Source organism: Bufo gargarizans, chromosome 3, assembly GCF_014858855.1.
Source record: "Bufo gargarizans isolate SCDJY-AF-19 chromosome 3, ASM1485885v1, whole genome shotgun sequence".
NCBI lineage: Eukaryota > Metazoa > Chordata > Amphibia > Anura > Bufonidae > Bufo > Bufo gargarizans.
In genome coordinates this window covers 488,005,064-488,027,853 of record NC_058082.1, presented here as the reverse complement: position 1 = coordinate 488,027,853, position 22,790 = coordinate 488,005,064, and the positions used below count along the sequence as shown (strand labels likewise).

The 22,790-nt window shown below is 41.2% G+C and overlaps 1 protein-coding gene across 2 annotated transcripts in view; it reads left to right on the top strand.

The window, feature by feature from the left end:
* The window catches only part of LOC122932466 (WSC domain-containing protein 1-like), a 271,635-nt gene that overhangs the window by 84,335 nt on the left and 164,510 nt on the right, over positions 1–22,790 (top strand). For both annotated transcript variants that reach the window (XM_044286895.1, XM_044286896.1), the window contains exon 5: positions 21,468–21,583. In XM_044286895.1, coding sequence (XP_044142830.1) covers positions 21,468–21,583 — 116 coding nt within the window. The remainder of the gene's footprint in view (positions 1–21,467; positions 21,584–22,790) is intronic.

Sequence of the window (22,790 nt, the reverse complement as noted above, 5' to 3'; positions counted from 1 at the left end):
CTACTTTATTCTGCTGTTAGTATGGGCAACATAAACTTGATGACAGGTTCCCTTTAAGAAGACAAAATGCAATGAATTGTACTTTCACCACAAAAGTATTGAAATCTTTCTTTAAAAAGTTTTTCACCATTTTCAATAAAATGAAACCCCTAGTGCCAAATGTAACACAAGCCAATGATTAGATATGATTTTCTCATTATCTCTGGAGTTTTTTTCAGCCACTGGGCAGCACTAGATGGTAATATGTTATGGTTAGGGGGAAATCATAACTAATCATTAGCTTGTGTTAGAGTTGGCACTAGGGGACCATTACGTGCTAATAGATTTTTTTTTTGTGGTCTTCGTATAATGGAAGTTCATGCCCACAGACTCTACTTGAACATTAGTCTAGTACTTTCTTTAACTTCACTGGATATTTCAGAGTTCTTTATAAGATGGAAAAACTCTAGGGTAAGGGGGAATGTGTATTTCTTTCTTTATGTGGAGACTGCCGATTGGCGTAGGGAAAAGGTATGTAAATAACCGCTTTTTCAGAAGGAAGACATACAGGATAGCTAGATGTAAGGACTCACTCACACATTAGTAGTCAAACTAGTGTAAATTAGAATTGGCTTAGTTGCCCATAGCAATCAATCAGATTCCTTCTTTCATTTTCCAAAGGAGCTTTGTAAAATGAAAGGTGGAATCTGATTGGTTGCTATGGGCAACTAAGCCTGTTCTACTTTACACCAGGTTGATAAATGACCCCCATTGTTTTTTGTACTCAAAATCCCTGTGGAAACTGCCTCCCAAAGTTTTCAGTAAGAGTCGGTACTGCCTTTTATGTGGTGGCAGATTATTTGTACGCTGTTTTCCAGACTTCACTGAGAAGGGACATGTCCAGGTTTGGCACTGTTCCTGCATGGCCATAGCTTGAAACCGCAACAGGTGTCCACTCGTAGATTAGCTCCATTGAATTGAAAAAAAAAAAAAAAGCCAAGGTTGGATCTGCCACATTCAGAGTGCCAAATTGTGGTTGGTTTTGCATAAACAAATTCTGATGTGTGAATGTGGCCGAAGTGCCTTTAGAGAGAGAGTTTTCTTCATTCTGGAGGAGACCCAATTTGCATGCCTTTTCCTAGGGAGCATTGCTGCATGCCAGGTGGTGGTCTCCCCAAGAAAAACAATACCTCTGACAGCTACATCATGGGCTTCTTACCCATCCAACCAGTATCCTGCTTTGTAATGAAGAGGCGCCAGAACTTTGAAACTGCTTTCTACAGATGGAATTCTCGTCCACTTGGAGAAGATATAGACTTGAATAAAATCACTAGTCAATGGATTGACCTTTGACTTATGGGGTAGATACCTATAGGTGAAAAATCACAGAAACAGCTAAAAAACATCCTGCACAATATGATAAATGAATATGTGGATGTGCATGGCTACATTTATAAAAAGACAAATCACAGATAATAATGCACTAACACAATAGATGCAAACATTATATATGGACCAAGCCCTCATTCTGATATGATAACATCTGAGATTTTCAGCCAATATATTTTGATCAAAACACATCTGTGCCCACCTACCCGCGCCAAGGTGGTCTCTTTCAGGCAGATCCTACTCTAAACATACCTATGCCATCGGTTAGCTACGTTCAGGAGAGCAGACCCTGCACATACAGTGTGCTGCTTCTAGTCACCTTTATGTGCATCCAGCAACCAATGAGAGGAGGAGCCCGCACAGCTATATGTACCACCTAATCAAGGTCACCTGTGGGCTAGGTGGGGCAAAAGTGCACTAAAATGCTGCTCCCAGATAATAGAAGTGCACACTTGAAGGTGTCACTCTTTCAAGAGTATACTGCAGACTAGTCAAAAAATCACAGAAACGGATAAAAAGCATAATTGGCATTAAAGGGGCCCTTTTTTTATTTCTGGAGGAAAGCTAGGTTACAAGATAGTAGATTATTGGTCTGGATCCACATTTTAGCTTCTGTTGTCTTGTATGATGAAAATGCAGTTCTCTAATTACTGTACAGACAATGGAAAATTGGTGTTTTATTCATTTAAAACAAATTATGGTGAACACTGTCAGTGTCATCCCAATTCAATACAACTAATAAACATAGAGCAAATGAATAAAACATTGTGAGTATTTAATATAAATGTCAATAAATGTATCAGGAGTATCATGCCCATCTAATTAACCATATGCTCTCTAGGTAATTTTCAGTAATATTCTCTTCATTGCACTGAATGTTGATACAGTCATTTTATTATTTATTGCAAATTTCCCCTTTACAGTTGCGTCCTCGGCTATAAATTACTTCTAGAGCCTTTTTCTGTTTCCGATTTTTTTTTTTTTTACCTTATTAGAGGTTCCCTACTCCGTGATTGAAACCTTAGTACTTTTTTGACAATTTATTCCCCATGCTCCCCACTGACAGCTATGTAAGTAAATTGCTTCTTATATGTGTGGAAATGGCTTGAGTGCCATATAAAACATTTCTAAATGAAAAGCAAACCTCTGCAATTTAATCACATAGCCAGTAATATTCGAGATGTCTTCAACGTTGGGAGATTACTGCATAAGCCAAGTCTCCTCAAAAACAGAATGCCAACAGTGACATTATTTCCTCAATCCACCAAAAGCTTCACCTTCCCAATTAGCCTCCATATATAGTAATTGTAGACAAATCGTACATGTACCTCCTTCTTAAAGGGACTTAAACAAAATCCAGCTCACCCTTTCATGTTTTTAGTTCTCGTACTTGGTACCACCTGGAGTTCAGGCTTCAACAATACACCGAGCCAAAATTGCACAACTGAGTATAATTTAATAAAAATCATGCCGTATTAAACTTCAACAACTGTAAAGTCTAAAAAAAAGGAGCACAGCTTACATTGCTTACACGTTTCGGTGCTGGACTTTCGGTTCCTCCTTAAAGAGCCTCACCAGATCACCTGACAAGTTTGTTTTGGTAAATAACCATACTGGGGCATCCCTTCTTGCAAACACTATGCCATGCAGTTCTTCTCTTTTTCCTCCTGGAAATGCATGAATTAATGGATACCAGACAGCTAACATTCCTTCCGTCAATACAGTGTGCTGCTATACAGTCTGACACTATCAACACTGATTGGGCAATGTCTGACTGTATAGAGACAAGCAAGGCTGGGATAAGGGGTAGACAAAGGCCACCATTGAGAAGGGGAAAGTACATTTTGTAGACCTCAAACGCTCAATCAACTGTCTCTAAGTGGATGTTGCGTCTAAGCTGCTGATAATGACACTTATGTTGAACTTCAGGGACCCGGGGGGGGTTATGTTTTGATTGTATGCCTGTGGATCTTGCATCATGGAATGATCAGAGAGATCCACAAACTGGACCACTGGGTGAAATCTGAGCGATGGTTGGGGTGTATTGAATACAGTCACCCATTTCATTCGCACAACCAGGCACAACACTGATGTAGGTTTCCGAGCTGTATAGGGCTAATGAGCTGGGGCTGATTTTATTAATACGCATTTTAAAATCATTGTGACTAAAACACCAGGATTGCAGTTCCTAAAGTTTATTTGGAAAGCGTTTTAAAACTGGATTTCATCTTCTGGTTCATCAGGATGGACCTGAGGAAGAAATGAATCCATTTTTGAAATGCTTTGTCCAAATGAAGAATGGGAGCAGAATGGAAGAAAATATGCTTCAGAATTATGGTGAATGGAAGTATTTATCAAAACAGGCATGTCAGGACGGTAATGTATACTCAGAAAATAATTATGTTTGTGCACATTTTATTATTGGTAGAATTATTTGCATTTGCTTTTTTTTTTTTGCGATTTTTCTAAGCATTTGATGATGAAAATTGCCACTCTAACTACTGATCATTTTTGCTTTTGAGGTCCATTTGAAGATAAAATAATGTTTTGTAGTTCAATACACAAAGAGAAAAAGGCATTTGAAAATTCTTGCTGTACTCTCAAGAGCTATTATGTTTGGTAGTGCAGGTAGTTGTCAGATAAATTACCCTCTGCTAAGACTGATAAAGGATTGCTAAAATAAAAACCACTGGTGTGGCATTCATCAGGACCATTACTGATTCTCTAAGGGGAAAATGTTTGTTTGACTTTTTTAGATGTGTTTTTTTTTACTCTCATTATAGCAGCAAGTAGTAATCTCCCAAGTTCTGCTAACCTCTAAAAGTTTTGACAAACAATATCATTAGAGATGAGCAAATTTTAAAAAAATTGGATTTGCAGGTTCGCAGAAATTTTGGGGAAAAATGTGGTTAGATCCGAAGATATTTGCAGCAAATTTAGTTAAAAAAACAGCTATTTCCTAGCTGCAGAGAGACTTTATAGTGGTGTAGAATACTGTGCCTTGCAGTAACACGCATAGGGAGTCTGCTGTGGTAGTGAAATAATACTATGAGTCAGTATGACATGCAGATGGGAAGCGTTGATCTTAGAATCACTGCACACTTCACTTATTTGGGCAGTCACAGGGCCAAAACTGACCAAATAACTCAAGTATGAACTCAGCCTTACAGGTTGATGTTAGCGCCAAGAAGAAGTGCACTCCTTTTACACCGTCGTCAGCTGATTCCACATAGATGTCTACAGAACCTGTTCTATTAAATGCTTATACAAGTAGAGCCCCCTGACAGAGTGGAGAGGGTGTCAGCAGTAAGTTTGTGTTGACGTCACTAATTATTTTGACCTTCCTCTGGTCAGTCAGAACAATAATGCCCAAAAAACGGATCCTGTCTGTTGAGCATCTGCCTTCACTCGGCCAGCATTTGGTCAGTAATCCATCAGTATTGCTAATGCCAAAAAAAAACAGGAGTGAATCAAAAACAGAGATGACATGTGAACAGAATATTGCATCTCTTCTTTGTTTTGTACCCACTCCTGCTTTTGGCTACCAAATCATAAGCCAATTCTGAAGGGACCATGCAGGCCTTAAAGCTGCTATACAGACAGGATCGGTTGTTCGTCTGATTTTTCCTTCCTTCTGACAGATCAGAAGAAGGGTCAAATAAATGATGATGTCAGCCAATCCAAAAAAGCTAAATACTGGCGCGGTCATGAAGTGGGGAGGGTGGGAAGACAGCATTAGAAGCCCACAGAGTGGCCTTATGACATAGTGGTGAGGTAAATGCAGCATGTGGAGACCACAGATTGTCCCAAAAACAGAGACTGGGGGTGGTGGCAGCATCATCAGGAGGCCACAGAGTGGCAAGGTGACATAGTGTGGAGGTGGGTGGCAATACCAGTAGCAGCTGAAGATGGTGGGTGAAAGAAGGAGCACTTGGCATCAGATGTGTGGCATCAGGCAAGTGGAAGCATCAGAATAGTATCTGAATCAGGTAGCCCGAAGAAACCGTTCTCTTTTGTCAAAGTGTTTGTGTGGCACCATGGATGATCTAGTCTGATGCATCAGGCATTGATGGGTGTAAATCCCGGCTGATCCACACCTGATTCATATTGGCAAATGTCAGTCTCTCCACATTTTGGGTGGACAGGCGAGTTCTCCTTGGTTTAATTATGGCCCCCACCACACTAAACACCCGATCTGATGCAACACTACTGGCCGGGCAGCACAGCTTTTCCAGGGCAAACTCGGCCAGTTGAGGCCACAAATCCAGTTTGCCTGGTCAGGAGTCCTGCGTATCTTCAATGACGGCTGGCAGGGTGCACTCCAAGTATGCCACCACTTGCTGATTTAGGTTCTGCTCTATGTCTAGTGGCTGGTGAGTAGTTTCTTCACTAGGCTGGTGAAGAAAGCTGCTCATCAGCGACTCTAGACTCAGGCTGCTGCTGATGGAGCTGGTACTGCTCCTGCCACCTTACCCCTCCCAGCAGCCATGGCAGTGGAACGTGAGTGTAGAGGGCCCCACCGGTCAGACCTGCGAGAGGATGGACGATGGCGCAGATAGGCAGCGGCCAACTGACTAGATAGGATGTCTCAATAGTAGTTCAGTTTCTCCTCCCTCTCAGCAGCTGTGAAAAGGCCCCTATTTTGGGCCAGTAGCGAGGGTCCAACAAGGTGGAGAGCCAGTAGTCATCCCTCTGCCGAATGGTGACAATTCGGCTGTAACTACGCAAGCAAGTGAGCATGCAGCGGGCCATTTGCTCAAGTGACTCGGAGAGACTCAATGTCTCCATCTCCATTGCATACTGCCACGGTGTGTCTGGGTCCTCTGCCTCGTCTTCCTCATCGCCCTGTAGCTCTTTCGGCTGCTCCTGCTCTTCCTCCCCTGTTACCTGTGTAGAAAAAACACAGATTTCGCTACACATTGTTTGTGCTCCAATGTCCTCCTCCTCCTCCAGTTCAGGCCACAACAGGGCACATGTGGCTGTGAGATGTAGACGCCACATCTTTAGTCTGCTGACCAGCCAGATTTACCATCATATGTTCCATGACATGAAGCAGTGGAATGAGATCATTCATCCCGTAGTCCTGGCGACTGACAAATAACGTAGCCTCCTCAAAGGGTCTGTGCAAACGGCAGGTGTCACGCATGAGTTGCCACTGGCTTACATCGAAGTTACACTAAGGACTACTCCTGTCCACTTGGATCATCAATAAATCATTGATGGTCTTTCTCTGTTCTTATAGTCTGCCCAATGTATGGAAGGTGGCATTCCAATGTGTGGAAACGTTGCATATGTTGGGGGATGCAGTTCTGCCGCTGTAGCTCAAGGAGGGCCATTTTTAGGATGTCTTACAGATGGGTGGAGACTTCAGGAACCGCTCGACAACGAGATTGAACACGTGTGCCTTGCAGAGCGCATGGCTCAGCCCTCCTTTTTGCAGCGCTGACACTATGTTCTTCCCGATGTCGGTCACCATGGTTCCGATTTTAAGTTGTCGCGGAGAAAGCCAGGATTCAATTTCATGCTGAAGGACATAGAGCAGTTCCTCCCCTGTGTGACTCCGTTCACCCAGACAAACGAGGTGCAGAACAGCGTAATAGTGATGAGAAGGGTCACACATTTCTTGCATACAGTATATGCCTCCAACATAATTCATAGATCTCTACATAAAAATAATGTATTTGCTCTAAATCGTGAGAGGGGCATAGTTGGAGACATTGACTTCACAAGAGATACAGAGCAGCGGAGTTTGCTTTGAAATTAATAATTTCACCACAGCGTAATTCGGCCCATAAAGAAAAAGGGGGTGTACAATCACCCATCAATTTTCCCAAAAAAGGCTGTTTCATATAACAAATTTCACTACTACGTAATTAGGCCCATACAGCAAAAGAGGGTGTACAATCACCCATCAATTTTTCCCCCAAAAAGCATGTTTGAAGTAAAAAATGTCACCATCACATAATTTGGTCCATACAGAAAAAGGAGGTGTACATTCGCCCATCAATTTTCCTGAAAAAAACATGTTTGAAATAAAAAAATTTCACCACTACTTAATTTGGTCCATACCGCAAAAAAAGCCTTACTGCACCGCTGAACAGCAAATAAGCCCTTATTTTTTTTCCCACTTTTACACTACACAAGGTTTTTAAACATATAAGTGCAATGCTGAACGGCGGATATATTTTTATTTTGCCTACAGAATCCTTTTGTTCTGGCTTTGCACAGGGAGCAAGAATGTTACACACAATTCTGATAGAACTCCTGATCTTAAGAAACTGGACTTGGACTCCAAAGCAGAAGCTCTCCTGTCATGTCTTGTGTGCTGTGGAGATCGAATGCTGACTGAGCAGATAAAAACACATAAAAATGTTCAACTTACTGAAGCTGCTTGATTTCAACATATAAGTGCTGAATGGCAAATATATTTTTCTTTTGCCACTAATACAGGACAAAAAGGGCTTTAGAATATATAACTGCACCGCTGAACGGCAATAGGGCCCTATTTTCCACTTTTCCACTACAAAAAAGTATTTTCAACATATAAGTGCAAAGCTGAACAGCAAATGTATTATTCTTTCGCCACTATTACAGGGCAAAAATTTTTATATTTTTTTTTCCGCTAATACATATCACAAAAGGCTTTACAATAAATAACTGCACCTCTGAGCGGCAAATATAATTTACTTTTGCCACTAATACAGGACAAAAAGGGCTGTAATTTTAGAACTTCACCACACAACGGCTAATAAGCCCTTTTTTCCCACTAATTCAAGCCAAAAAATGCATTAGAACATATAACTGCACCGCACAAGGGCAAATAAGACGTAGCAACATTTCCTTGTAATAAACCCTATTAATGCCTGTATTAAACAACACTTGCACCCTAATAAGAACGCTTTGCTGGAATTACAGACCTGTAGAATGGCAATTTGGATCCCCAGTCAGTGCTGCAAGGTGTAATAGGATTGTTCCTATCATCCAGGCTGTAATCCCCCCTACTGAACCCTATACTACATAAATGTTGCGGAATGATTCCTCCCTATCCTTTCCTTACACCTTGAATAATCTTTCCCTGCACTTGTAAATCGTTTTTTAAGCACAATAAAGTATTTTCTAACACTGTCCCTAGCGCCTGCAGACGTCTCTCCCTGAACTAAGTACACTGGTAAATGGCAGAATCTAAGATGGCTGACGCTATTTTATAAGGCTGTGACATTACAGGGCTGGCTGCTGATTGGCTGCATGCATGACATTATGGGTGATCCCTCCTTCCCAGAGTTCCTTTCTCCATGTCCTCACACGTGCAGCAGCCACGAAGCGTGAGGAAATTTGGCTTCGGTGCGAATCAAATTTTTCCTGAAATTCGGATCGAATTCCACTTCATCAGTTTTGATTCGCTCATCTCTAAATATTGTGAAACCAAAGGAAGCTGCAGACATGATGCAAGAAGAAAGTGAATAGCTGAATCTTTAAAATGATCTTCTTTATTGATTTGTAATGTTGATTAGCAGCCTTTTGATTCAAATCTTGATAACGTTGTTCTACCCACTGTATAATATGTAGACACAGTGCTAACATATTTTGGACTTCAAAGCCATAGTTGTAGGTATAATTAAAAACTTCTTGCAGTGTGTTTTTTATTCAGTTTTAAGTCTTTTTTCAATGACAAGTATTTTTTGAAAAGTATTAACAATTTTGGAGCTTAATGAAATGAATGATAGTATTTTGAATTCATCAACATTTTTATGGTGGAAGCAGGCCTCCTCAACAGGGCCTTCTCAACAGTATTATATGATGCCATTATATACAGTGACATGACATACTGTACAGTATATTCGTGTGGGAAACGGACCGAGCGTCCGGCGGGCCTAGTCTAAGAGAGAGATCTTGTCTATCCAACTAAGCCGCATGGTTGCACAAGTGGAGGTGGTTTTGGGATGTTGGCCCATCCAATAATTTACATGGCTTCTTCTCTAGTAGTCCACGGATTTTGCAGAAAAGAAGGTAATCAATGAGGCAGAATTAATGATCCTTTTTAAAAAGTGTAAACTCGGACAGCCTAAATTTCTGACAGATTTATCAAAGTGGCTCTGGTGTTCAGCCAGACACTTTTATCTAACTATATAATTGATTGGCTGTGTGACCAAATTCTCTGCTGACATTTTGCTATAAAATGCTGCCTTTTAAGTCACACCCCTTTCATATGATTTCCTTCCAGACTAGGCCACACCCATCAGAACATAAGGCACATTGGATTATACTTTTTTGGCTTACTTGCTTTATAAATATTTGTCAAATTAGATGTACCAAACTGTGCCAAAATTTGCCCAATTTTGGAGCAAATACACCAGATAAATTTGGACCAATGTCTTAATATGAGAGTTAAGATGGGCTGATTGTCAGGTCTCTCAAATAAAATTAAAACAAACTGCTGCAAAAGAGAATAGGTTTGTCACAAAATGAATTTATTGACACAAGTGGAACCATTGACATAAAAGGTGTAATATGTAGAGAGCTCTAAAGGTCTCTTTACATGGGACGACAGAGCAGCAGATAAGGCTGAGTTCACACCAGCGTTCAGCGTATTCGTTCTCCTGCTCCGTTGTAGGAGAACGGAAAGGACAGATTCGACAAATAGACTATAATGGGGTCCGTTAGGCTTCCGATCAGAGGAAGATTTTTGAAGCTGATACAATAGTCCTTCCTCTGAGAGGAATCCTAACGGACCCCATTATAGTCTTTGGGGTTCGTAGGCTCAGTTTGGCTTAGTTATGTGCCGAATCTGTCCTTTCTGTTCTCCTACTCTTATAATGGAGAAAGAGAACGGAAAGGCTGTACGCTGATGTGAACTCAGCCTTATCAAGAAGGAAGTGTTCCTGTCACAGTCGTTACCTCTGGCTGTGACCTTTTGTCTATGCTCTCGCTGCATCTCCGTTCCTGTGTGTTTGTGGTTCCTTATGAGTTAACTCCCCTGTGTGCCTATTAGAAGTTAATCCTCTGTCTGCTCCATGGGTGTGGCCTCACTGCTGCACCCATGGAACCTGTATATAAGGCTGAGGTTTCCTCAGTTCTGGGTCAGCTCTCCTGGTGTGTGTTGTCTTGTCCTGCTCCTAGTTTGTACTCACTCTCCCATGCTGGTGACCCATGGGATCCGTGTCTGTCTGTCTGTGCTCTGTGGGTTTTCTACTTGTTCATTCCCGTCCTCTTTCCTGTGTTTTGTTTTGTTTCTGTTCACCCAGTTATGTTTCAGTCACCTAGTTTGTATTCATATGTCTCTGTTCAGCAAGCCCTTGCTGCACCTTTCTTTGCAGCAGAGTGCCATGGGCAAGGCCATGCAGTTTACTACTGGTGGAGCTAGTCCTTCTCTGCTCATTGTCACTCATGTTTCCTTGCTATGAACTGCTGATTGTGTTTTTAGTTTCCTGCTTGTATTTGCCTGTTTGTTATGTTTGCCTATGTACCGTCGGTACCTTCTGGTACCTGTTGTCCGTTTGCTCCTGTTGTCACTGTCTAGTTCACGCTCCAGAGTGGACCCTGGCAACTCCCTGCGGCAAAGCCTAACCCTACCATCTGGGGCCCTAGTGAATACCAGGAGTTGCTTAGTCACGCCCCTCTGGAGTATTACTAGACAGTGGCGCAGTGGGGGTTTTCCTCCCACTGTGCGGACGGTACATAGAGCTCTCTATTTCCCTGTGTTTCCCTCCCTGGATTCTGTTTGTACAATAAACTCTTGTGTGTCTGTACCGTATTGCTGTTTGTTTATTGCTTGACGACGTGGAGGTCTCTCCTGGGACCTCCAACTCGTGACAGTTCCTTCCCGAGTATGGGGAGGAGCGTTGTTTGCCAGCAGCACGATCTGCTACTGGCAAATGACGATTGTATGTGCACAAACAGATTACCTTATGAACAAGCTTTTCACTCGTTTATTGGGTAATTGGCAGTACATTTACACCGCCAGATAATCACTACCAAGCATTAATATGTGAATGCTCTGTAGCAATTATTTTTAAGAGTGCTTACATTTTGCAGATCTTGTGATACTAGTGTAAGAAACTTACCTGGTCGGGCTGCTGCACTGTAATCCTCAGCCTCGGTGCAGTTGCGCCTGGAAAGAGGCGCTGCTGAGCCATGCCCCCTGGTGATGCAACAGCATCCATAGCAAAATTATATAATGCTCCAGAGACTTGTGGCTCTATTTAAACCCCTTCCTGGCCATATACATACCAGTGCCAGAGATAGTGTCTGACTCACTAGCTGTGTTCCTGGTTCCTTGCTCCTGTGCTTATTGGATTGCTCATTCCTCTGACCCTGTATTGTCTCCTGGCCACTCTGTCTGTTGTTTGGTACTGCATAGCTTGTCTGGTTCTGATCCATTTACGTACAACTCTGTTATTGTGTTTGTTGTTTTGTCCATCTCTGCACTTTAATAGCGCAAGGACCATCATCCGATTGTGGTCTAGCTATCTAGGGCTTGCACTGCAAGTAGGTAGGGAAAGTGGGCTGGGTTCTAGCCATAGGGATCACTGTCCTTGTCTGTCCCTATCTACTGTTGTAACAACTAGGTATTTTGTTTACTTATAAACTGATGCATTGTAATTTATGGTTATATGCATTGAAATCCATAACCCATGGTAAAATAAATGACCAATAACTACTACTTTTAAATCAGTAATTGCATTAAATGAACAATAGAATTTGTCTCCTAGCCATTTCTGTCTTCCATGCAACATTTATATTATTACTTTTTCTATCATAAGTATGTATTAAACACAAAGCTTTGGCAGCTTTCCTGATTATACCTACATTAAAAGGAATAAAAATGCTTAAGGCGCCTGATATACAGTAGAGTATTGTATAAAGTTATAGCATACATTGTAAGTATAGGTCGTTGATGTCCATTAATTTTAAATTTAGTAGCCATAAACATCTTGCCAGATATAGCATTGGGATGGACACAAATGCCAGGAGGTGCGTTCACTTGGAAAAGTTTCAAATAGTGAAATCCCTGCAAATTTTAAAATCCATTTTTAAATCCATATCATCCTTGTTATTCCGCAGAGCTTGTGCAGCAAAGCAGCAGATTAGCTCCATTGAATTACAATGAGGCTAATCCACTCGTGGATCCACTGGCCAGCCTGCGGCAAAAATCTGAATTTCAGCTGCATGTTTTGCCATGGATTATCTAAAGTCCCTGGCGAATTTGGCTATGGCAAATCCACGCACGTTAACACACCCTTAGATGTAATCTTATTTACGTGTATAAGGCCTGATGCATATGACCGTAAACATTTCGCTGTCTGCAAGCCACGGATATGAAAAATATGGAAGGGGTCTGTGTGCCATCCGCATTTTTTCAAAGGGTCTGCAGTGTGCTTTCATGCATTCACAAAAAAATATATACTGTCCACAAAATAGGTATCGTGGACCCATTAAAGTCACTGGATTCACAAAAAATGCAGATGGCACAAGGACTGCTTCTGTATTTTGCAGATCTGCTGTTTGCAGAGGGCAAAAAGTTTAAAGTCATGTACATGAGACCTAAAATTATGAATCCTCCACTGAACTGGCACATGATGTATTTTTTAATGGAAATTCTTAAAGTGCTTATCCTACAAATTTAAAGCATTTTTTTCTCCACTGTCCAGAGAGAGGGAGCGAGCTATGTTTCTATTAATTTAGAAGTAGTGATGAATGAAAGACAGGTGTCACTACATCAGCACTGAGGAGAGAGGAAGGGAACAGGGAATCTACTGAGCACATCAGTCCACCACTGAATGCTGGATAAGGTGGACCAGAAGGATAAACAGCAGGAGGCGCCACAGAGCAGAATATCTAATATACATAAAAAGGACACGACTAAATGTGGACCCCTTTGACGCTGTTATATGTATACTGTCGTCTTAACCTTTACCAAGTTACCTTGTTTTGGTAGTCATTGTTCATGTCTACTGACAAAAATAATAAAAAACTTTATAATAAAAAAAAAGGACACTTTTACAATAATAAATCATTTGGCGTGCTCTATTGATTGCATAGTAATACTTTTCATGGGATACACTGTTCTTTACATTTAGAATATTAAAATATATAGAAGAAATTGTAAATGTTGAATCATTGAAAGCATGTAAAATTGATAGTAGTTTTTCATATGACTAGTGAGTTATATTAGAAATTATCTGAATGCTATGTAGGTTTAAGGTGGAATCCCCCCCCCCCCCCACAGGTAGGGCCAGGATATTTTGTTTTACCTTCCTCTGCATTAAACAACTAGGCTGGAGACCATATGTAGAGAGATAGAGAACTTTAAATTTGGGTGGCATCGATTTGTACCCAAATCAAAATTCGGATGAATCGGTCAAATTTTAGGAAATTTGCTCATCTCTACTTCAGATCATGGCATTGTATATGTAATTTCTGTGTAATTTTCTGTAACAAGCTCTTTTGTGAGCTCACAAATCTGCTGCATTCCCACACATAATATATTCATAAAAGTTATTGTGTTAATAGTACCGCAGTAACAAAGGGGATTATGTGCATCAAATGCTTTATATTATCTCTTTGACATGTGCAGCATTATTTTCTGTTTTCAGACATTAATTACAATGATAGCTCATCTACAGACGTGGACAAAATTGTTGGTACCCTTTGGTCAATGAAAGAAAAAGTCACAATGGTCACAGAAATAACTTTAATCTGACAAAAGTAATAATAAATTAAAATTCTATAAATGTTAACCAATGAAAGTCAGACATTGTTTTTCAACCATGCTTCAACAGAATTATGTAAAAAAATAAACTCATGAAACAGGCATGGACAAAAATGATGGTACCCCTAGAAAACACAGAACATAATGTGACCAAAGGGACATGTTAATTCAAGGTGTGTCCACTAATTAGCATCACAGGTGTCTACAACCTTGTAATCAGCCATTGGGCCTATATATATGGCTCCAGGTAATCACTGTGTTGTTTGGTGATATGGTGTGTACCACACTCGACATGGACCAGAGGAAGCAAAGGAAAAAGCTGTCTCAAGAGATCAGAAAGAAAATTATAGACAAGCATGTTAAAGGTAAAGGCTATAAGACCATCTCCAAGCAACTAGATGTTCCTGTGAGTACAGTTGCACATATTATTCATAAGTTTAAGATCCATGGGACTGTAGCCAACCTCCCTGGACGTGGCCGCAGGAGGAAAATTGATGACAAATCTAAGAGACGGATAATCCGAATGGTAACAAAAGAGCCTAGAAAGACTTCTAAAGAGATTCAAGGTGAACTTCATGCTCAAGGAACATCAGTGTCAGATCGCACCATCCGTCGTTGTTTGAGCCAAAGTGGACTACATGGGAGACGACCAAGGAGGACACCATTGTTGAAAACGAATCATAAAAAAGCAAGACTGGAATATGCCAAACTACATGTTGACAAGCCACAAAGCTTCTGGGAGAATGTCCTGTGGACAGATGAGACAAAAATCGAAGTTTTTGCCAAGGCACATCAGCTGTATGTTCACAGACGAAAAAATGAAGCATATCAAGAAAAGAACACTGTCCCTACTGTGAAACATGGAGGAGGCTCTGTTATGTTCTGGGGCTGCTTTGCTGCGTCTGGCACAGGGTGTCTTGAATCTGTGCAGGGTACAATGAAATCTCAAGACTATCAAGGAATTCTAGAGAGAAATGTACTAGCCAGTGTCAGAAAGCTTGGTCTCAGTCGCAGGTCATGGGTCTTGCAACAGGACAATGACCCAAAACACACCGCTAAAAACACCCAAGAATGGCTAAGAGGAAAAAATTGGACTATTCTAAAGTGGCCTTCTATGAGCCCTGACCTCAATCCTATTGAGCATCTTTGGAAGGAGCTGAAACATGCAGTCTGGAAAAGGCACCCTTCAAACCGGACACAACTGGAGCAGTTTGCTCATGAGGAGTGGGCCAAAATACCTGCTGAGAGGTGCAGATGTCTCATTGACAGTTACAGGAAGCGTTTGATTGCAGTGATTGCCTCAAAAGGTTGCGCAACAAAATATTAAGTTAGGGGTACCATCATTTTTGTCCATGCCTGTTTCATGAGTTTATTTTTTTACATAATTCTGTTGAAGCATGGTTGAAAAACAATGTCTGACTTTCATTGGTTAACATTTATAGAATTTTAATTTATTATTACTTTTGTCAGATTAAAGTTATTTCTGTGACCATTGTGACTTTTTCTTTCATTGACCAAAGGGTACCAACAATTTTGTCCACGTCTGTATGTGTCGGTAATCTGCCAATTCATTTAGTAAAATAAGCTCTTTCTCTATTCTTGCCGGTAATGAGTGTAAAAGATAAGAAAACATCAGGAAAGGCGAGGAGGGCAAGTCAGCAAGTTTCAAAATGCAGTAAATAAATACAGCATCAGGTGGAAAAGACCAATTTACTCATCTGGAAGTCAGCTGTAGGCCATTTGGTTCTATGCTTTCCCTAAGAAAACATGGAATGTTTTGAATATTATTACTAATACAACCATAATTAATATAATTTATGCTGATGCATACATAGTATCTATCTATTCAGCTGTTACGGTTAGGGCAGGCAACTGAAGTTACCGTATCTGGCATAGCCGTATACCGCAGGGTACAGCTGGATCCCCATTGTCTATCTGGCATAAATCACGGATTGCAACTGGACAAATGCTGCTGCTGCAATGGTATTTGTCTGGACAAAATTGGGAATTTATGCCGGAAAGCCACCAGATCACCGTCAATTCCTATTATGGTCTGGCGGCCTGTAATATCTGGCTATATTGAATACTGTACTGAGGTTGAGGCATAAACACTGGACTGGAACTCAACTCAAACAAGGGATTGGAGCATAGACACAGGACTGGAGTGTAGATAGCAGCAGAATGTGGTCTGGAACATAGCTAAGGGATGTCACCAAGACGGCAGTTGATTAAACAAATGAAGTAACCGAGGGACAAGAAAGGGATGTAGTCTAAAATAGTGAGATTGTACCACAAATCCCAGGAACTAAAAACAGACTTGGGACAAGGTGGCTTTAGACGGAATCCCCAAAAACCAAAGGACCAGATGGACGCTTCTTGGAAAACACTGTAAGGGTGGGTTCACCCTAGCGTTAGGGATTCCGTTATAACGGAAAATAACGGAATCCATAGAATGGAATGCAAAACGGAAGCCTTTAAGAGGCATTCCGTTATGCTCTGTCCTAATAGAAGTCTATGTCGACAGGACTTTGTTTTCCGTCTTGCATAACGGGACCCAGATGGATCCGTTATGCTTTCCCATAGACGTCTATTAGGATGGAGAGCAAGCGGAATGCCTTTTAAAGGCTTCCGTTTTGCATTCCGTCATAATGCAAGTCTAAAGGCAGCAAAACTGGATCCGTCTTATTGTACATAGATCCTGATGGAACTGGTCAGCATTACAGATGTAATTGAATTTTGATATATAAGAAGTCAACTTCACATAATAAAGGATAAATGTTGCAATAGTTAAAACAGGAAGAAATGTGTTCAGCACTGTATGGGATCTCCATGCACTTACTTCCTGGTGAGCCTATGGTAGGCTTGTGCCTATATAGAGCAGGCAATCTGACAGCACAGCTGCTATGGAACGTATATGTATTTGACAGAGCAACTATCTGCATTTCTGATGAAACAGTAGGTTAACAATGCCAAACAGGTGGACCAGACAGTGACCCAAAGAGTCCCACACAGGGACTCTGTGGCCACCATAAAGGCACTATGCACATATTGTTGCTTTTTACCTGATACCTTAAAGGGGTTGTCTCACTTCAGCAAATGGCATTTATCATGTAGACAAAGTTAATACAAGGCACCTACTAATGTATTGTGATTGTCCATATTGCCTTTTTTGCTGTCTTGATTCATTTCTTCATTGAATTATTTACTGTTCGTATCCAACCTGCAATCCAGTAGCAGTCACTGTGCTTGCCCACTATAGGAAGAAGCTCCAGCTTCTCTGGTGGCTGGGACAGCGGGATTGTGCATAAACTGAAGAAAACTGGTTGGCCCTACACTTCTTTTGAAAAGAGCAAACCCGGTGCTCAGTGGTAGGGTAGAAATCGCAATGTAATATAGAAGATATCACGGCACATGGTTATAAAACAAATTTTGTAGCTTTTATTTATACATCCAGTTACATTGATGTATAAATAAAAGCTACACAATTTGCATTATAACCATGTTCTGTGATATGTTCTATATTGTGCGTAAACTTTCTTATGGTGTGAAAGCACGTCCACCGCAGCTGGATTGCAAGGTGGTTTGCAGAGAATCTTGTTTTTCAGTCTGAGAGGCCTTTAGTTGCTTATTTTGTCAACTCCAGAGTTCTACTACAACAATGGTTGATGTTCTGGATGTGCCTCCCATCAGCACACAGAATCTTTGGCGCTCAGCCAGAGTGATCATTGTGTTCTTGGTGACCTCTCTTAACAAGGCCCTTCACCCCATTTACGTAGGGCAGCCAGCTCTAGGAAAAGTCCTGATTGTTCCAAACTTCTTCCATTTAAGAATTAAGCCGCATTCACACGTCCCTGTCCGTGCTCCAATACATGAGAAGGCGGTCAGTGATGCATTCATGAAGCTGGCCGTGAAGGATCCGTGTGTGGTCTATGTGTTTTTTTTCTGTCCCTCTGCCATCCGTGTTTCACTGACCCTGCACAGCTGAAAAATAATTTAGCATCTCTTCTTAATGATTTGTGAAACATGGATGTAACACGGTGGCTTTCAAGGACCCATACACTATAATGGGTGTGATGGATCCGTGAATATGGGAAAAATAGAGCATGCAGCCGTGCTAAAAACCCACACCCTCGGACCATGCTAAAACACTGATGTCTGAATACACACCTCCATGGAGAACACGTACAGCACACGTCTGTGAATGACCTGTGAATGAGACTTTATAGAGGGCACTGTGCTCTTGGGAACTTGCAGAGCAGCAGAATGTTTTTTGTACCCGTCTCTAGATCTGTGTGTCCGCACAATCCTGTCTCTGGCTCTACAGGCAATTATTTCCTCATGGCTTGGTTTTTGCCTGGATATGCATCATCAGCTATGAGACCTTATCTAGACAGGCATGTGCATTTCCAAATAATGTCCAATCAACTGAATTTGCCACAGGTGGACTCTACTCAAGGTGTAGAAATATCTCAAAGATGATCAAGAAAAATGGGAGGCCCTGAGAGCCTTTTTTTTGTTTGGAAAAAGCTCCAGAAAATCCTGGCTTTTTACAAGCATTTATTTAGGGTGTCAATATTTTTCTTGGTATTTTTTTCCCCCTTTTAGAGAAGTCTATGACAAAACCTCTGAAAAAAGGCCACACACAGAGCCTGCTGAGATTTCAAAACACCATTGACAAGCAATCTCAAGGTTGAAAAAACACCCTTATAAAAAAAAAGCCTGTATGTCTTGCATTTAATACTTGCTGAAGCACAAACTGCTGACTGAAATGGTTAAGCCTCTCATCCAAGCACCATTTTTTCTGCTTCAATGCAGATCAGAGGAAAAATCAATAGAAATGGTAGCTTGAAGGGAATCGGCATTTATTTTTCCACTTATTTTGTCAGAGTATGACATTTGAACCTGTAATGAAATATCACAATATAGGGCTTGTTGTAATTGCTAAGCAGCCTGGCCCTTCACCTGAGAGAAAAACAAATGTGATATAGATTGCATCTGAACGGTGCAATTTTTCAAAAAATATCCTATGTTTCCCTAAGGACATTGTTACCAGAATGGAAACCTGTAGGAAGCTCCTGGATCTCTCTGACGTCTTCACATTGTCTCACTGCACAGTGCCATGTCCTGAAATATTGTTTCCTTGATGTACTCTCATTACAAGTGTCAGGAGGTTCTTGGAACATTTCCCAGTTTACATAGGAAATTTAGCAATATACTAAACATAGGTATGATTAAAAAAAATAATAAAAATCACGTAAGGTTACCTCCACATGGGACATAAGAAGCTGCAGAAAAATCTACCATGGATATTTATGCAGATTATGAGATTGTTTTGGTAATAACAATTAAAAAATAATAATTAACTCATGAGCAGTTTTGGACTGGCCCACCAAAATACCAGAGGATCCAGAGTCTCTGATACCATAGTGGGCCCCAAAGATCCAGAAAAAAATTAATTTGAAGCTGCCTTTGGAGCCAATAACTTGCCCCTAGGGTCTATTTCTTTGAAACAAAATCTACTAGACTTTATTGATGATATAAAGGTTCTGCCCTGAGAGTAATTTACATTTGTGAGGCCAAGGAACCCTAGTCCAACCTTGTTCATGAGTCCACTATAGTAGTGCCCTCAGCATCTCCTCTCGCCACTGTGAATAGTGATTGACATGCTGCCATATATCTGCTCTGCATGTATACATGGCTGTCTTCAGACATGGACAGGATAAGGCTGTCCTCATGAGTGCAGCTGTCTCATGTGTTTTAAATAGGTTTTGTAAAAGTTCATGCAGAAACAACCATGTTCAGGTGGATAGATGTGAACATCATCTTAGTCTTCATTTGTATTGACAGAAGATGAAAGAAGTGGGCAGACAAGAACTCAGCCCACCTGTCCATTGAAAGGTGAGGGTACATAAAGCAGAACTAACAAGGGAGTGCTTGACTCTGTTCAGCATGGTAACGCAAGTCCCATTACTACTTACATATTAATTAATAAAAACACTGTAAAACCATTTGGCACAAAGATTGGCATGATTTAAGGTTACCATTATACATAATTAAAATCAAATAATTTAATAAACGTTAAAACCAACCATAGAAGTAATCTTCATGGACCAAGTCCAACTGGGTGACAACCAAATAAACATTGTGACAAGCTTAAGAAAAAGGGGGGGGGGGGGGTGGGCGGGGTCCAGGTATTACAGCTCCTCAGGCAAACCCACAGCTGATACCCCTCGCTGCCACACTTATAAAGAGATATTTCCCCGCCGCTGCCATCATTCTGCTAATAGAATTTCAGTAATCTTCTAACCTCTGCAGTAAGCACCAATCAGTTGCGTCCAGCAACTGCATGGCAATGGCTCGCACAACTGGCCTTGAGGTACCTCATACATAAAGGAAATTAAGAGAGACAAAGGGAGGGGGAGAAAACAGCAGAACCAAACTTCCAACATTAACCCTGAAGGGACTTTGTTATCGTGTGCTGCCAAACTATGACTCTCTGTGGGGCCTTTCATTCGCCAGCCTGTAAACTTTCAGACAGATGGGATCACGTGCACAGCTGCAGCCAATGACTGATCACAGCATGCCCCCAAATGGCACATTACCTAGTATTGTTGTGCTTGGGGACAATTGACTGTAACTGTGCACGTGATCCAGTTTGTCCAGAAGCCAACAGGCCAGGGACTGGAAGGCCAGTGAAGGGAGCTGGAACCGAACAGTGGGAATCAGGTGAGTAGGATTGTATTAGTAGTGTGACACAGTGAAGGGTATTGTCTGGGAAAACAGGCATTTTCCTCCCAGTATGTGCTGCTGGACTGATTGGTGGCCAGGTGGGGTCAAACACCGGACTGGATCTCGGGTGCCGGTCCGGGGTTTTGGCAACACCTAGCTGCCTTTAAAAGACAGCTGGGATCAGCAGAGGGGATCTCTGAGTTAGGATTTGAGGCTTGTGCCGAGTTGGAGGGCTAAGACCCGGTTGTAGTGGAAACAGGCTTCCTAAAGCCTGTTTATGGACTTGACGAGGCAGAACTGCCAGCAGGGTATAAACTAACACCCAGGAGATAAGGTGACTTTCTTGCTTCATGAACTTTTCGTGTGTGTGAACAAACACCAAGACTGCAAAGTGACTTGTGTTTTGTGCTATACCTTATGTGTGAATAAACACAGAAATTTTTCTTTACAATGTTTTTTTTGCCTCTGTACGGCGTCCGCTTACCCTGCCTACCAGAGCGAATCCCTACAGTAGATACAACATGCTTCTGGGGATAGTTGAAAATGTCCCAAAGGCTGGACAACCCCTTTAAACAGAGCAGGATAGTGACACATCTGCCTAAACTGGCATAAATACCTCCACATTTCTTTATTAGCTTCTTCTTTTTCATTTCTCTTGCAGGAAAGAATTCTACTTATCGGGGATGCTATAGAGCTCCAGAAAACGGGACAGATGTATTTCCTGCATCGTTTTACAACATCTCTACAGATATGTGCTTAGAGTTTTGCTCTGCTAAAGTAAGTGGATTTTTATGCTATGTTGTATTTCATATTGAACTGACATTAAAGTGCTTACATTAGAATTTATGATTAACCCTTTAACAACCGCCCACTGTCTTGAAGGTTTCCTAGCACTAGCTCCTGCTTAATAGTTGCAGTTGGAGGAAGCTGTGACCCTGGTTGTTGACCCTTTGATCATGCCCTGATCGATACCCCAGCATAATCAAAGGGGACCCCACCTGCGATCAGGTCACTGAGTTTCCCAATGACCTGACCATATCTGGGGGAGGTATGCTCAGTCAGTCCTGTGGACCTATGAAGGACCCCAGGGCTGTTTGCATTGTAAACCTGCTGTTAGGGCAATAATTGTGTGCCCCTGTCCTATGTTAGGGGCAGAGTATAATGACACAGTATAATGTATTGGCACACAGGACCATTCTAACATGTTAGAAATGTGAAATAAATTTATAAAACAGTAATCCCTTAATGGGAATAATGTTTTTTGCAAATGGTATCACAATAAATAAATAAAAAAGTTAAAAAAAAAATCAGCCCCTACCAAAAAATACTTTGCCAAGTACATTTTATATACATAAAAAATACACCTATTAGGTATCCACGTGACAGTAAAACCCAAAGAATTTAGTTATCAGGTTATTTAGTGTGAAGCGATGAAAAAAAGAAACAAAACAATTAAGCCAAAAATAACTTTTTTGTTTATTACACCATAATTTTTATTTCACCCTAAACAGTGGCAAAAATGTATAATATTTATCTTGCATAAAACATGGCCTCAAGCAACCACTTTGGTGAAAACATAAAAAAGGTATGGCTGTTGTAAAGCAGAGAGGCAAAAACAAACATAATGTTTCTGGCCATTAAAGAGGACCTTTCACCAGTTTTTATTTTATAAAAGCGATACCTCACACATATTCCCTAGATGTAATATCCCTAATTTTCTTCATGATATGCTCTTCCGTTGCGCCGCTGCGCCCCTTGTTTTGTTCTGTTTTTCTCAGTGGGTGCCTCTTTTACCTGGCTGTGGTGCTGTCCAATCACTGCGGAGCGCGTCACAGCCATTGAGAAAATTAGCTTTATGACCTCTAGGGAACAGTGTAAAAAACTGGTGAAAGGTCCTCTTTAAGTCTTTCTCAGAGTGAAGATGTGATGAAATTATTGTTTAACCCCTCAATGATGCACAGTATGCACTTTGCATTAAAGAACA